We start from the raw sequence: 15757 nt of genomic DNA, 5'->3' as shown, positions 1-15757 counted from the left end.
TCAAAGCTGTTGGCAGAAAACCACCCAACCCACCCTCAAACCCTGAGGTACCCCCAAAAACGCTGAAGCACTTCCAGACAAGGGCCAGTGACTCAGATTTTACCCATTTCCCGAGGGCCCCAACTGAGGAGGAAGCCGTCAGGCAACAGTTATGCAGAAATGGAGTTTTGCTTCCTCCGTGCTGAACATCTGCAAGCAGGGCTCGCAGCCATCGCCTGGCAGCTTCTGCTGGCCGCAAAACCCTCCCTTGTCTTGTTTTTTAAGCCATATGTAAGTATTTGGTGTAAGTTTTACCATCCTGGCACTCCCTCCTCAGTGCCAAGGAACTGCTGAGGAATCAGGGGCTTTAATAACATCAACCTTTTTCCATGCACTTGTTCAACTTCACCTTTCCTGGCGATTTGCGTTCGGGAAGATGTGCAGGATCTGGCTCTGCAGATACTCCACCTGCTGTACATCTGCTGTTTCTTTGAGTTTCATTTCCAAGAAGTATCCTCTGCCAAACTTACTCTTCAGGTGTTGGACCGTACCTATACATCTACCAGTTGCAGACAGAAAAGGAGAGTCGCACATATTACAACACACTCAAAAAGCAGCTTAACCCCTTACAGACCATTTACTGTAGCTTAAAGCTTAATTTTGCTCCAAGTTTAAGGTGCATAATAAACTGTCTATCTATAGTTTTAGCAATATATTCTAGTTAGCTGCTGTCCTACCCTCCCTGCAGGAAGGGCTTCGCTGGTACCTGAGCTGCCCAGACACCAGGATGGCCACACGGTCACAGACAGCATCTGCCTCCTCCATGTAGTGAGTGGTCAGGATTGCTGCTCTCTCCTTGTTTTTAAACGCTGCTCGAATTGCTCGCCTGCAAAACACAACCAAGAAAACCCCTGAATAAAACATTTCTCATGAAACAGTAAAGCCTGGGTTAGCAGGAAGAGAGGACTGTGACGGTCAAACGCAAACCCTGTATTTTATGGGCCAACACTACTATAATTAACACGTGAATTTTTCACAAACATGACACAAATCTACACTCCTTATATTGCTTTGAAGATTTCTTTTCACTTCTAAGCTTTAAATCTCCAAGCTGTTCTGGAAGAGGACACAGATGAAGTGCACCTGGCACTAAGGATGCATTCATTATTCCCTGTCTTTGGCTCTCCCTAGTGTTAACAGGGATAACGCACACATAAAACTGGGCAGAGACAAGCCTGTGGTCAGCATAGCCCTGGCAGCACTCACCACATGTGCTGCTTGGCTTTTGGATCCATCCCAGTCGAGGGCTCATCCAAGAGTGTGACCCGTGGGTTGCCCAGCATACTGAGGGCAAAGCACAGCTGGCAGGAAGGCAAAGGAACAGGGTAAGGACCCCATGGATGCTAAGGACACCTCACATGGGCAGCTTGAGCAGCTCCCCCGTACCTTGCGCTTTAGACCCACTCCCAGCTTCTTTGTTGTCTTCTGCAGGTGATCTTTTAAATCCAGGGCACTTGAGATGCTGCAGAAGGGGGAGAACCGCATGTGAAAAGCTGAGAGTGATGGCCTGGCTTTCCCCTCATCACACTGCATGCAAACAGTCTCATTTGAAGAACACAGTTACAAACATTTGGATATAAGGTATATAAAAAGCAGAGCAATAAGCAGAATTGGAGCTGGGTGCTTCCATACAAAACCCACCATCCCCCTCTCCCAGGGGAGCCTGTGGTGACAGCCCAGAAACACCTCTGAGCCCCAACTCCCCATCCTCTGCAAAGGTTGTTGATAGCACTTCTTAACTTTAACAAGAATATGAACCTACAAATGCCAGTTGAATTTTGCATGGTTTAACCTGTATCTCCTCACCTACAATTCACACGTGCTGAGTCTGCTGGAAAGATCCAATTAAACTTAGAGGGAAAAAGGATTATATTGGGGAAAGCAGAAGTAACCTCCAACAAACCAACCTGTAAGAAAAGCATCGCTAACCTTAAACATGCCTATAACAAACTACTTACCGTTTTATGACTTCCTTAACATCAGATGGACTCATTCCTTTGATAGCACCGTAAATTTCAAAGTGTTCCTGCAATGTAATATCTGGCCAAAGAGGGTTTGTTTGAGGACAGTAGCCCACAAATTTCACTGAGTCATCTTCACTGGGCAGGCCAAAAGCATCATCTCCCATCAGAACCTGCGAGGAAAAAACCACAAACCATACTCAGTATTGTAAGTTTCAGAGGTGGTTTTGTAAAGTTTTAGTAAAAAAACACTTGGGAATGTTTGCAATAATAATAATAGTAATAATAATACATTCATTTTCTGTTTGTGGCACATAACGTACTTGCCCACTGGTTGGCTCAATCTCTCCAACGAGCATATTAATTAAAGTGCTTTTCCCAGCTCCATTGGGTCCTAACAAACCCAGGATCTCCCCTAAAGAAAGGAGGACACAAAACATTGCCCATGAAGTCAGGTAAGTGGATTCAAGAGCTGTTGCTGTAACTAAAACAGCTCAACAGCAAGTAGCTGAACTCCAACCTTTCTTTACGCAGAGAGAAACATGTTTTGTTGCCACTTTCTTTATTTTTCTCCCCAGAAGAAATTCCTTCCTCTCATCAAACTCTTTGTGCAAGCTGCTGACCAGGATTGCTGGCATCTAGAACAGGAGGGAGAAGAGGCTGTGGATATCAGCAACTCTGGGAAAGCTCCAAATCCAGGTTCTGGGTAGCACCACAGCGTTACCTCCTCACTTTTGGGGCTGCTCAGCACTTCTTGTACTCGCAGCCTCTCTGCCTTCACATCTTCATCTTCATTCTCATCACGTGGCACATCTGGAAACTTCCAGGTTTTGGCTTTGGTAAAGCACTTTCTAAGGGGAAGAAAACAATGTGATGCCGCTGCTCAGCATCCAGCTGAGATTTGCTTGCTGCTCTGATGCAGAAAGCAACTTGTGTTTGCCAACCCTGGGAGTAACACGTTTCTGCAGCACATATTAGAAGCCCCAAAAGAGCAGAAAGAGATGTCAATAGCTGCAACTATGTCATCTTCATGCTGAGCTCTTTGTTGGTAAAGGGAGTTGTAACGGGAAAGGAAGTTCCCCTGTGTTTTTATAGGTGATGTCCTTACAAACCTCCTGATTTTGCACTGGTATAACTTAAAGGAAAGTAAAAGTCCCATTTCTGCACTTTAGTGGCTGAATTTCAGACAACTAAAATTAGGAGAGCAAATTCTGTAGACACCTGGGATAGGATATAACCAAAGGTATTACATTTTCTGCAACATCCCCCATAGCTATACACTGCATACTCCACTTTCATCACCAGCATCACTTTCAAAAGCAGCTCCTTTGGATTATTACTTTTATAAAGTCTATTCAACAGAGGCAGACCTGAAAAATGGATCTTCTCTCACTGTCCTCCCTCCATTCTTCAGCTCGAAACACCGCAGGAGGAACAGCCACACCACACACTGCAAATAGGGCTAAAACAGACAAATACAATCTGGTTACTCAGACAGCCGCTGGTCCTCCAAGGCTGGTGGCCCTATAGATGACCCTATAGGTGATCCCACCAGTGTAATGAGCGAAAAGAAGCCCCAGCTCTTCATAACCACAAAAGTGCTCATGTTTCCAAGATGTTCCCTGTGGATCAACACTGAGGATGTGCAACCAGAGCCTGCTTAGATTTAACAGCAATTATGTGGGGTTTCTGGAGAGAGAAGGGGATGTCCCATGCTCTAGCTCCTGCTCCATCAACACGGACTCCCATAATAACCAGGATAAATACTGGCACCACTGATGAGGCTCCTGTAGCATCAGACATTGACCTGGTAGGCTCAGCAGCTTTACTGGTACTGTTCACACTGCAACAGGCTGCAAAAGCTGCGGGCTCCAGCAATGCTCAGCATTAGATCAGATCTTTATTAATAAAGATGCCTGAACAGAAGGGGCCTCCCAGCAGGAGCTGGTAATGCTCTACAGCAAACATGGCAAATAATCCAATAACCATGCTTACAGCTAGAACTGCTACCAGGAGCCGGTCCCATGGGTCGTAGTATCCGCCGTTCCTCCGCTTGCCTTTCCACGAGACCTGACAATGAGGAAAAACATATCCAGGTAAATAACCACCTACCAGAGACTGCTTATTCGATACTGCACTTCAGTCTCCAATCCACTTAAATCTCCAATTTAAGTTTCACTGCTCAAGCACTTTCTGAGCTCTGCAAAGACCCTGCTTGCACAAGTCCAACACCACTAAAACTCCATCAAAGTCCCTGCGGCTGCTCCTGGTTTAAAGCCACCAGCTCCCAGTCAACCCCTCTCCCATTTCTGGGTTTGTTCAGTCCACAGGCTGAGAAATCCATGGTTCTTCAGGCATTTAATGGAAGAGTTGCTCCTTTCCTTATTTTAGAGCTGCAACACTTCACTTTCAGGATAAGGTAACTCTTCACCAGCAGTTGCTATTTTTCACTTGTTGAATGGCTATAGATGATGTTACACCACTGCTGCCCCGTTCTCATTAAAGACACCCACCAAACCCCAGTCATTTGCAAGCACTGTGGAGATGATCTCCTGTATCCCCCCTTACCTTTATAAAACAAATCAGGCAGCCAATAAGGGGGTAAATGGGAATGAAGATGGAGAAGACATAATGCAGGACGGTGGTTATCAGGTAATAGTCCAGAAAAAAGGCCACTTCAGTGACAACAGTACAGAGCAAGGCTGTCTGTACAAAAGAAAAGGGGAAAAAAAATTAATTTTCCTTTAGTTCAGACTCTCTAAGCATAAATAATCTAATTTGAGGTACGTTATTTAAAGCTTTTATCATGCAGGATATGACAGGAATTCACATTAGCGAGCGGTTCAGATTTCCTGTGCATTGAGGACACAGCGCAATAAAATAGCTCTGGAGATAACCCATCTCCCCAGCTAGCCAAAACGGAGGTAAAGTTACTCACCACTGAAAATATAAATGACCAAAATTCCTTTGTGTTCTGGACTTTTTTAAAGGTGAAGGAGACCACGTAAGTGAAGAGCACGACTGATGGGACATAACCAATCAGGCAGAAAATCTGCAACAAGAGGAGAGGTTTCTCAGGAAAGCAAGAGTGGATGTTCTGTATAACTGGAATTGCTTCAGTGTGCTTTATAACTCTGGATTCATCTGTGTTACTTCACTTGATATATTTTGCCACCTTGGTATATACAATATACACTATTAAAGACATGAATAAGAGTATGTGGATAGGCAGGAACACACTCAGTTTCCTTTAAACCATTTCCCCTTGTTTAAATAACACAGGCTCCCATAAATGTGGACCTCAAGATTTTGGCAAATATTAGGAATTCCATCTTCAACCTCAGCATTTGCACAGCAATGAAAGCAAGGGTAAAGGATAAACCAGCCCTGCAGCACAACAGTCACATCCCAAACCTGATTAACTCAAGAGCTCTGGGAAAGCAGCGAGGAGAATCTGATTCTTCTCGATTACAGCCAGCATCTCAGGGAAGCCCACAGTGAATATGAAAGACATGAAGACTTGTAGCCTCTTCACTTCATTCACATACTGCAATTCGTTGTGGAGCTGCTCCGTGTTCAAAGTCACTGTAACCTTGTCATTAGCAGCACGCTGATGCAAAGGGAGCAATTATCAATCAGCAGCAAAAAGCACAAAGCAGACTGAGCAAGCAGGGCAAAAAAGGACGGAGCGTTTCCTTGGAAGGTCCTTGTATGTTAAAGCTTTGTTTTATTCCAGTTCTGAATGAAACTCCAAAATGTGAGTGGTTTTCCCCATGAAAAGTACTACTGTTTTGCCTTTGGTGCAGCCTGGCTGGTGCCTCTGCTCCAGCAGCCTCAATGAAGCATTTTCACAGAATCCCAGACCGGTTTGTGTTGGAAGGGACCTTAAAGCCCACCCAGCTCCAACCCCTGCCACGGGCAGGGACCCCTTCCACTAGAGCAGCTTGCTCCAAGCCCCTGTGTCCAACCTGCCCTTGAACACTGCCAGGGATGGGGCAGCCACAGCTTCTCTGGGCACCCTGTGCCAGCGCCTCAGCACCCTCACAGGGAAGAGCTTCTGCCTAAGAGCTCATCTCAGTCTCCCCTCTGGCAGGTTAAAGCCATTCCCCTTGGCCTGTCCCCACAGGCCCTTGTCCAAAGCCCCTCTCCAGGTTTCTTGTCACCTTAAAGCAGTCTTTTAGTACCTATCTAAAGGGAGCTTACATCCCCACTGCACTCACCACAGCAAGGAACTTGCCCACATAGAAATAAACACCATAGTGGAAGGCAAAGAGGCTGCCTATCATCAGGGTAAGGATGGAGAAGAACAGCGGGAGGTCAACCACAGCTTGCCCAGTCCAGTAAGCAGAGGGGTAAAGCCCTGCTATCTTCAGCTGTGTGTATGCTTTGATCTGCAATGGGACGAGAAAACACCACGTTAATTAAATACTAATTAAAACACCTCTTCAGATTTTTCCTCCAAATCCCAAGTTCTTGTGCATTCTCTGAATCAACACCCAGGAGTTCACCTTATGGTTTTCTGCATTATCCATGGCAAAATAGGGTGGCATTCCCGTTATGATGATTCCCAGCAACACAGCTTCAAAATAGATCTCCAGCCTGAAAATTGTGTCTGGAAGGTTCTGAAATATAAAGCAGATCTCTTCAGTACTAGAATGTGTGTGACCAAAATAAATGCATTTAGAACTGGAAAATGACTGTAAATGCTGATATATTCTGTGTGTCTCAAGATCATCTGAGCCACAGCAGGAAGAAAAATACCTATGGAAGTTCTGGAGTATTTGAAAGTGTGTATAATAAACTGCTAGTGCATTTATCTCCTGCAGTAGGCCCTCTCCTCCCCTAAAGGCTACCTTAGCTCTGCACAGGAAGCAGCAGACCTCCAGCATCCTCACATTCAGCCCCCAAAAACTGCAGATAACCTGTAACGAACTTGTAATGAATTCCCAACAGAACATCCTCTTTCCAAGTCCCTTTTTCCTCCTCTTTCACAAGATTTTGCAGAGCCAAATCCTGACACCTTTCACCATAGAATGGCTTGGGTTGAAGGGACCTTAAAGCTCATCCAGTTCCAGCCCCTGCCACGGGCAGGGACACCTTCCATAGAGCAGCTTGCTCCAAGCCCCTGTGTCCAACCTGGCCTTGGACACTGCCAGGGATGGGGAAGTGCCCTCTTCATGTCACTCCGATGCTTTGCCACCTACCCTGTGTTTAAGGTGGCAAACACCCTGTTTTTAAGGGTGGTTTCTGCTGTGCTGCTCACCTGAATGAAGGGGTTGCTCCAGATCTGAATGCTCTCTGTCACGTTTAAATTGCGCAGGAGCAGGTTGCTGATGATGTTCATCAAAACTGGCAGGGAATGCACCATGGTACTGTTGAATACGACAGTGAAAACATAGTTCTGGAAAGGAAAGTATGTGCTGGATTAATTCTTCTGTATGAAGGATAACACCCTGAGAGGGGTCTCATATGGGCTTGATTAAACCTGAACATGGGGACAAATCTTTGCACAAGAGGATGCTCTGCAGGAGGCCCTGGGCTGCTCAGGGCGGTTTTAACACACCAGGGTGGTTATAACACATCACCTAATTCAGGAGAGCAGTCATGCTCACAGAGAACAAATTATTTGGGATAAATTCCCAGCATGTTTTATGCAACTGCAACACCGTGACAAATGATGCTCCAGACAACTACAGTCTGAAAAACAAACCCCACAGCAACCCACACTTCTATGTTCTTCCTAATGCATTTAGAAACCAGACAGGCCCAAATTCACATTAGCTAAGGTCACACTGGTATCAACAGTTTGTAATGAATAAAAAAGGGAACAAGAGGCAGAGCTGGCATGCTGCAAAGCAGTTCCTTTGCTAGAGATTAAATATGACCCCAATGTTGAAATCTGTTTCACACCCCTCCAGTGACCATACTGAAATGAATACTTACAATCCAAGAAACTCATTTTCTTTACACATGAGAGCACAAGGGAATTATACCTCTGTCAAATTGTACAGTTCAACCAGCATAAGAAAAAAAATGAATCCCTGTGCCACGTCTCTTGTAAAGTACAATATTCCTCTTGGCTATTTGTATCCTTGGGGGCAGAAAAAGGGGATGGAAGTTTTACTGGTCTACCAAAATTATCATTATGGGAGAACATTCATTTTGATAATTTGATAATATTTCCATTCCGTTAATACAAGTCCTTGTTACAGCCCTCTTGTATAAGCAATATCATATGATATTGTTTGATTATATGACTCAATATGTGCCATTCAGGCTGGAGAACAACAAACCCAGCTGCTTGCCTGCTCCCTGGGGCATGACTGAGCCAGTCTGGCTCTCTTACCTGTCTGGATTCAAGATCAAGCACATTTAAAGCTGCGCTGTGAGGTGCTACCGAGACGTAATCACTGTCATTGAACATCTCCAGGAGGATGTTCATGCTCCCGAGAGAGTGGACAATGTCATCGATACCAGATTCTGGTGCAAGAGAAAACAATGTTGAGTCAGGAAATTGTTTAGCTTGAAAAGCCCTTTTAGATCATAAAGTCCAACCATTAACCCAGCACTGTCAAGCCACCACTAAACCACGGTGGCACTAAACCATGTCCCTAAGCACCACATCTACGTGTCTTTTCCAAACCTCCTCAATGCTCACTAATGCATCTTCTCAGTGGTACAACCCTATGAAGAAAGATCGCTGTTTCCTTACACCCCAAAGAGAGTCCCCTGCTATTCCAAACAACATGAATGGCCTTATTTTGGTTTCCCACTCAACAGCCTCCAAAGAACTCAAGAAAATGTTATGGTTTTATTCTCCAATGCATTTGTGCAAGTCCAATGGAGCAGAGCTGCCAATGAGCACTATCAGGAGACTCAAAGTTTCAACTGAATAGAGAATTCACTAAAATAGCAGGAAACCAGCAGCACTTTGATACGGTGTCCAGAGAAATTCAGTCGCATTAAGCACAAATTCCTGTAGCTCAGACACTCATTCCTATTGCCTGAATTTGCTGCTATGCACATTTAAAACACCCCAAGTTGAGGCAAAAAGCAATTTTCCAAACTGTTTTCTAGCAGGATTTTCATGTTGATGGATCTAAATGGCTCTGGGGCCAGTTCCTTCATATAGGCCATTTTATGACATAGTGAGCATAAAGTTACCAAACATGGAGGAGGAAGACGGTGTCCAAATCAGTCCCTGGGGCATGAAGGATACCCACTCTCTGCTGTCTCTGGGCACTTGGAAACTCTTCGTTTGGGTTAATTACAAGGAAAAGGTTTGTCCCCAGGCCCAAAACCTGTACACATCATCCCTCCCCACCTTGTAAAACTCTATCTTAAAGAGAGAAGGGGAGACAGGAGCACCTCTGCCTTCCTACCTGTGGAGTTCTGCAGCAGGAGACGACTCCTGTACTTGTGAGAGCTCTCTCCAGGCTTCAGCAAGTACAAATCAGGGGAGAGTTTGATGGCAGCGACGGAATTTTTGATGATGTGATGTATGAAAAACAGTAAAATCTGAACTACAAGAAAAATCAGGAAAAGCAACAACCTGCAAGAAAGGGAAGTTTGGGGTTTACTAAAATCCAGCCAAAGCCAACCCAATTTCTGTGCGTACTACTAAACATCACCTCCCTCACCCCACAAAAGCATGCATTCAACAGTAATGGATAGCATCACTTATTATGTTTTAAATATAACTATGGGGAGAACATTAATCACACCCTGCCCTTTCTTTGTGTCATTCAAACAAGGTTTGAGCATTTACGTACAAAAATGAGAAAGCCCCAATACTCACATCACTCTCACACACTTATTTTCTCGCTTGAGACTAAGGAAATGAACTTTTGCTATGGTGGCAACCTGCTTCTTCCAGAGGGCTGTATTGCTCATTGCTGGTGCCTTTGTCTCTGACAGCATCAGGAGGCTCTGCTCCATATCATCCAGGGATTTTGTATCCAGTTCATCCTGCACTTGCTGGGAATTGAACACGCTGTAATCTGAAACAGGAGAGTGAAACTCTACAATGTGATGCTCTGGCAGAGCATAGTTTGAAATGGTAGGGCTGGAGGAAGCTGGGTGGCCATCAGCTCCTGCCCCTTGCTATTGCAGAAGCCATCTCATCCCGTCCCAGTGTCTCAGCTTAACCCCAAGGTCAATGACAATGACCTAGCCAAAGCTCTGAATCACAACAGAACAGCTGGTATAAGTTTCTCCCACTCAAAAGGTGTATTCACCCCAATTTCTCACCATTAACCTATGTATGCACTAGTATTAGTCAGTACCAGCGCATTCAGCTGTTAAATCCTCTTATACCCACACAGAAACTTTGCAGAGCAGGATAGGTTACTAGTCTGTATCACTCGGAAAGCTCTAGAAAGATTAAGATAGCTTAAACCACTCAAAGTAAACATCAAAAAGAAGAACTGATTCATTCTGGAGTAACACTAAGTGATCCCAACTTTATTAGAATTGAAAGTTAATTTAAAGGAGGGGGAAAAAAAGAGACAAGTTCATCTATTTCAGCCTTAAGTGCAGGCTGTTAATATTACTGCTCATGCAGAAAGCTGGAAATGAATTTTACACTGTGCATTTACAACTGCTTGAAAGTAAAGCTCCATTAGGACAATAAAGCCCATTTTAAGAAGCGCCACTACAAAGGAAAGAGCTGTAAGCTCCTGAATGAAAAATTCACTACTGCAGACACAGCAAGTAAGAAGCTTTTCCCTTGGATCCTCCCAGAACCACTCCACACCCAAAACCACTGCTTTTTAGTGGGTTTTGTGTTAAATGTTTCAGAAGGCTGGAACCGGCTGTGAGAGCAGAGGAGCTGATGTGCTCTGCAATAGGACTTGTTATTCCTGCCTCCAAGGCAAAACTCCTTCTGGCAGTGACGTGGGCAGTTCTACACTAGTGAAGGCTAAAACAGATATGAAGGAAAACAGGCAAATAGCCATGGTCCACCCCACCTGCTTGATCAATCTCTGCCTCAACCTCCAGCTTCAGGTAGACATCCTCCAGCGTCGTCATTGAAACGCCATAGGTGATAACGCCCAGGTGGGAATGGGTGTCGAGGTCAGAAAACAAGCCTAGAGACAGAAATGAAGCATCCTGCTCTGAAACAGGGTTACATTGCCTCCCAAGAGGTCTTCGAGCACACCAGAGGCATCCCTAAAGCCTTTTGCATGGTGGAGAAGAGGAGGTAATGTGTGAATGTGGTTGTTTAGTTATGAAGACACAGGTCGTGGCTTGAGAACCAAGGTTGGGATAAGCCCCTTTTAGCACAAAACTTCAACGTCTGGTCAGAAATGGGCATGTTTTCCTGAAACTGCAGTGTTTATGAAAAACCCCTCAGCATCCTAAAGCTCCCAGGCTCAGAGCTGCCTTCTGCCAGTCCTATGAAGTGAAGGACTTGATAAACCAAGGAGCTTCAGAGCCAAGATCACACTGAAGGGAAAGGTAAAATGGGAAGAGCAGCTGGATACACAGCAACGCTCATCACAGTTCCTTCTGCCCTGTGGCAGAGGCATGTTCCCAACCTTGGCTTCTCCTGGAAATGGTTTTGGGGAATTGATTCAATCCTGCCTCTTTTTCCAGAAAGTTCACACAGTTTCTGCTAGAGGTGAAGCAAATGAATTATTAACTGGTTAAATGCAATGGGGAAAATGCCATTTATGAAATATGAGCAGCATATTCACATCAGTATTGATTCTCCTTTAGCTTTGCACAAAGGGGACACTGTTTCTTCCACACCCTGGGAGGCGACCAAGGAGCCCAGGGTAGGACTGATGAGGTAACTGCTGCCATCTAGTGAAATCAGGCACATGTGCTCTGTGCTCCCTCTCACCGTGAATTTTGAGGCAGTGACACGATGCTCTTTGCGGCTCACAAGGGGGATCGATTTTGGTAGGACTTGGGGCTTTCTGGCTTCCTGCTGGAGGCCAACCCTGCTCATGAAAACACTCTGTGATAAGATGATGCTTCTGCAGGACAAGGGGATTCTTGGACAAAGGGGTCTCTTCACCCTTCTGCTAACAGCATCTCCCCAGCCCTCACTGTTGGGTACCTGCATCCCTCTCAACACACCACACATCCCCTTGGGGGATGCAACAAGGTCCTCATTCACCTAAGACCTTACTTAACAGAGCATCAGCCAAATAACGAATATATATAAATACATATAAAAACACATCAATGCAGAAGTCACAACGTTAATGAGAACTGCAAGTTACAGCCATGCTTGATGGACTTCTCTTCTGCAGCCATTCAACCCTGCAGCACCACAGGACCATCAGTACCTGCAAACTTGTCCATGTCCTTAAGCGGCAGCGTATACACGAGCTGCTCATCGTTCTCCTGGAGCAGGCTGGCTGCAGGGATGTGCTGTCGTATCAGAGAGGTTGTAGCTTCTGTGTTGCAATAGGCATCGATGTGCATGCTATGAAAACACAGGAAAGTGGGGTTTTAAAGCTTTTCTCCTTCCACCAGCATAGGAGAGCACCAAGCATTCGGTACAAAGGGGTTGCCACCTTACAGACTGCAACAGAAAGCAACTTAAAAAGTGATACATGATGTCAACACAACAGGTATCACACAAAAATAATACCTCAAGCGATAGCCAATTCCCCACTTGCTCTTGAGAAAGAGAGAGGATCCAAGGCATTTTAACATCCCTTGAGAAATCACGGCTTTCCGATCTAGAAACAAAAGTCAAGAAGGATCCTGAATCAGAATACTGACAAAATCTGCTCCAAACCCCCTGTATTTCACATGGAAGTGTATTCCATGCTTAGAGAAGCATCACTTTCTGCTGTCCAGTGATGGGACTGTCACTGCCCCGGGCTGGTACCCAGAGGGTGGCAGCAGGACTCACCAGCGAGGATATCCGCCTCATCCATGAAGTGGGTGCTGAAAACCGTCACACGATCTGCCTTCCTGTTTTTCAGGAGGTTCCAGACGATGTGCCGTGAACACGGGTCCATCCCTGCAGTCGGCTCATCCAGCAGCAAAACCTGAAGTGCAAAACCAAGAGCGTTTGTAAAGCCACATCCACTTGCATGATGCTGACCTCAGGAAATCCTACCTAAGTAACAGATACAGGGCTTGTCGCCTGAAGCCTGCTCATTAGTCCTCTAAAACATAGAGGAAACATCCTAGAGTAAGCAGGGCAGCTCCCTTCATTATACATGGAAGAAACTCACCTCCTGTTGTGACAAATGGGAAAATCATAATAGTAAGTTAATAATAGTAAGTTAATGCCAGCCAGTTTTATTCTGTTTCTAAAGTCACATTTAGCTATGGATTCACTCCTCCCATTAAAGGATGGTTAAATACACACACATGCTTTTAAAATCCCAGTGAACTGTCACACACATCATTTTTAAATACAGATCTAAAGGCAGCCCCCATTCTTAAAGGCTAGAAATAATAGAACTGTAACCCAAAAAAAGAGCTCTGGCTCCATCCCTGCTCCAAGTGCCTGGAGGCAAGGAATCTGGAGAGGGAGTTTTGACAGGGGCATGTAGTGACAGGACAAACGGGAATGGCTTTAAACAGGGAAGCTGTGGCTGCCCCATCCCTGGCAGTGTTCAAGGCCAGGTTGGACATAGGGGCTTGGAGCAACCTCCTCTAGTGGAAGGTGTCCCTGCCCGTGGCGGGGGGTTGGAACTGGATGAGCTTTAAGGTCCCTTCAACCCAAACCAGTCTGGGATTCCACAGATCTATGGATTTGCAAGGAAAGCCTCCAACAGGTTCACTCTCGGGAGCTAAATCTTACTTGTCAGAAACAACATAAAGTTTGCCATGCTATTTATTTCACAAAGAGGTCAAATCCAGAACCACTGCCATTACCTAAACCGTTAACATCCTTAATTACAAAGGTTGAGCTACTGAAGTGATTTTAATTGTTTAAACCATAACCAAAGAGAAAAGGAGAAACAGATGTTCAAAGTAACAATCTCTGCCTCTTACTTATTAGTAGCATTATTATTACATATATACATACTTAGTACTACATCTTATTAGCATTACTATCATGGTTCTGACAAGAAACACCCACTCTTATATGTATTACTGACACCAAGTGAGGAACTTCTCCATCACACTCACCTTTGGGTTACCAAGAACAGCAACCCCCACCGAAAGCCGCCTCTTCTGCCCCCCGCTTAATTTTTTAGCTTGGTTGTCTCTGATAGGCTGCATATCCAAATCCAACAGCACTTTCTGCACCTGTAGAACATACAGAACACAGCTATTGTTAAAAAAACCTATAAGTTTTTTAACCAGATTATTAACAATAACACTCAAATTAACTGTTCCTAATTCTCTGTATCTGAACTGCACACCCTGCTAATGAACCTGTACATCCAGAGCAGGGTCTAAAGCTCCAGCAGACCAGAAGAACTTAAAAGGTGTCTATGCTTTAATACCAATGCTGTGATTTAGAACACTTCATGAGCATTTTAGTCTCCTACAAGTAACTGACAATTTATCTTTGTAAAGATCTCTGCCTGTACCTCTTTGTCTATTGTACTGTAGAACAGTATTTCACTGCAAACTTGTCTTAGGGAACTCCCTGCACAGTGTAAGGGTATTTTGTCATACAGGTTAAAGTACAGACAGTATCTGCGCGCAGCTGATTACCTCTTGTATCAAATCATTCTGAGGGATTCCTTTAATTGCAGCAAATATGGAGAGGTTCTCCTCCACAGTTAGTATATCGAAGTGGATGTCAGACTGAGGGCACACCCCCGCTATCTGTCGCACTTCGAGCATCTCATCGATTTCAGAGACTTTGTGCCCATAGACAGAGACAAACCCTATAAAAGAAAAGCCAGGAGCAATCAATGGAGAGGTGTTGTTACTGCCAAAGAGCAGGCTAGCATGGACACAGACCTGAAGTGGATGTTATCCAGAGAAAAACCTGGCGCATCCTGAAATACCAAAGGTCAACAGCTTTGGTTTTCCAAAGCAGGATGCTCAAGGTCTCCTGACACTGGAGAAGCTCACCATCTGTTGGTGGACACAGCCCACAGAGGATGTTCATCAGCGTCGTCTTCCCCGTCCCACTGTGCCCAAGCAGAGCCGTGATCTGACCTTCATAGATGTCAAAGGATAAATCTGGTCCCCAAGGCAGGCACAAGAGGAAAAGGAGACGTTAGTGATGCTCTCGTGGTACCTGGAGCTGGCTCCTACCACAAAGGCACATTCAAATACTAGCATGTGGGGTATGCTCTGCTCAAGGGGACACCTCACCTCCATGCCCTGGGGTGGCATGGCACTGCTGGGGCTGGGACAGTCCCTGCACCACTCTGGGGTGGCCACGTTTAAAAGCCACATAGGGAAGGGAAAGAACATATCACTAACAACATGGGCACAGGAGTAACAGGGATGACATCAGTAGGCTTCCTTTGGTGGTGGAAGGGCTCCCCTTTTGGGGTACCATTTTAAACAAGATTACTCTCGATAAGGACACACACAAGTACATCTGGCATTCATGCTTTAAGGCCCAGCCCCACAAAAAGAACCAAAAGGCCCAAAGTGAAACACAAAAGATCACTCAACGGTTCAGCTATCGCTGCCCTGCACCTGGTAAGCAGCTATAAAGCTAAAAGGTTCTTACTTCTGAGAGCCTCCACAGTTTCCCCCTTTTTCCTGAATGTTTTCTGAACACAGCTGATTCTGAAAGAAGACATGCCATTTTATAAACCATTTTAGATCTTTGTATGTCATTTTGAATGATCAACACTTGGCAACAG

At 45.1% G+C, this 15757-nt stretch overlaps 1 protein-coding gene across 1 annotated transcript in view; it reads right to left on the bottom strand.

Moving 5' to 3' along the window:
- ABCA5 (ATP binding cassette subfamily A member 5) overlaps positions 1 to 15757 on the bottom strand; it is a 32425-nt gene that overhangs the window by 4771 nt on the left and 11897 nt on the right. The window contains exons 12-37 of the mRNA XM_062616922.1: positions 15622 to 15680; positions 15009 to 15119; positions 14643 to 14818; positions 14109 to 14228; positions 12874 to 13012; positions 12607 to 12697; positions 12299 to 12438; positions 10970 to 11089; positions 9799 to 10000; positions 9383 to 9552; positions 8347 to 8480; positions 7264 to 7401; positions 6509 to 6622; positions 6221 to 6391; positions 4939 to 5052; positions 4569 to 4706; positions 3996 to 4070; positions 3371 to 3462; positions 2725 to 2851; positions 2521 to 2638; positions 2324 to 2415; positions 1998 to 2173; positions 1426 to 1501; positions 1246 to 1340; positions 746 to 865; positions 389 to 538 (exon numbers count right to left, since the gene is read on the bottom strand). Coding sequence (XP_062472906.1) covers positions 389 to 538; positions 746 to 865; positions 1246 to 1340; positions 1426 to 1501; positions 1998 to 2173; positions 2324 to 2415; positions 2521 to 2638; positions 2725 to 2851; positions 3371 to 3462; positions 3996 to 4070; positions 4569 to 4706; positions 4939 to 5052; positions 6221 to 6391; positions 6509 to 6622; positions 7264 to 7401; positions 8347 to 8480; positions 9383 to 9552; positions 9799 to 10000; positions 10970 to 11089; positions 12299 to 12438; positions 12607 to 12697; positions 12874 to 13012; positions 14109 to 14228; positions 14643 to 14818; positions 15009 to 15119; positions 15622 to 15680 — 3258 coding nt within the window. The remainder of the gene's footprint in view (positions 1 to 388; positions 539 to 745; positions 866 to 1245; positions 1341 to 1425; positions 1502 to 1997; positions 2174 to 2323; positions 2416 to 2520; positions 2639 to 2724; positions 2852 to 3370; positions 3463 to 3995; positions 4071 to 4568; positions 4707 to 4938; positions 5053 to 6220; positions 6392 to 6508; positions 6623 to 7263; positions 7402 to 8346; positions 8481 to 9382; positions 9553 to 9798; positions 10001 to 10969; positions 11090 to 12298; positions 12439 to 12606; positions 12698 to 12873; positions 13013 to 14108; positions 14229 to 14642; positions 14819 to 15008; positions 15120 to 15621; positions 15681 to 15757) is intronic.

This window comes from Pezoporus occidentalis, unplaced genomic scaffold (genome assembly GCF_034315485.1).
Source record: "Pezoporus occidentalis ecotype Australia unplaced genomic scaffold, CSIRO_AGI_Poc_V1 ctg190, whole genome shotgun sequence".
NCBI lineage: Eukaryota > Metazoa > Chordata > Aves > Psittaciformes > Psittacidae > Pezoporus > Pezoporus occidentalis.
Note: the sequence above shows the minus strand (reverse complement) of the source record. Positions and strands in the feature narration are given on the sequence as shown.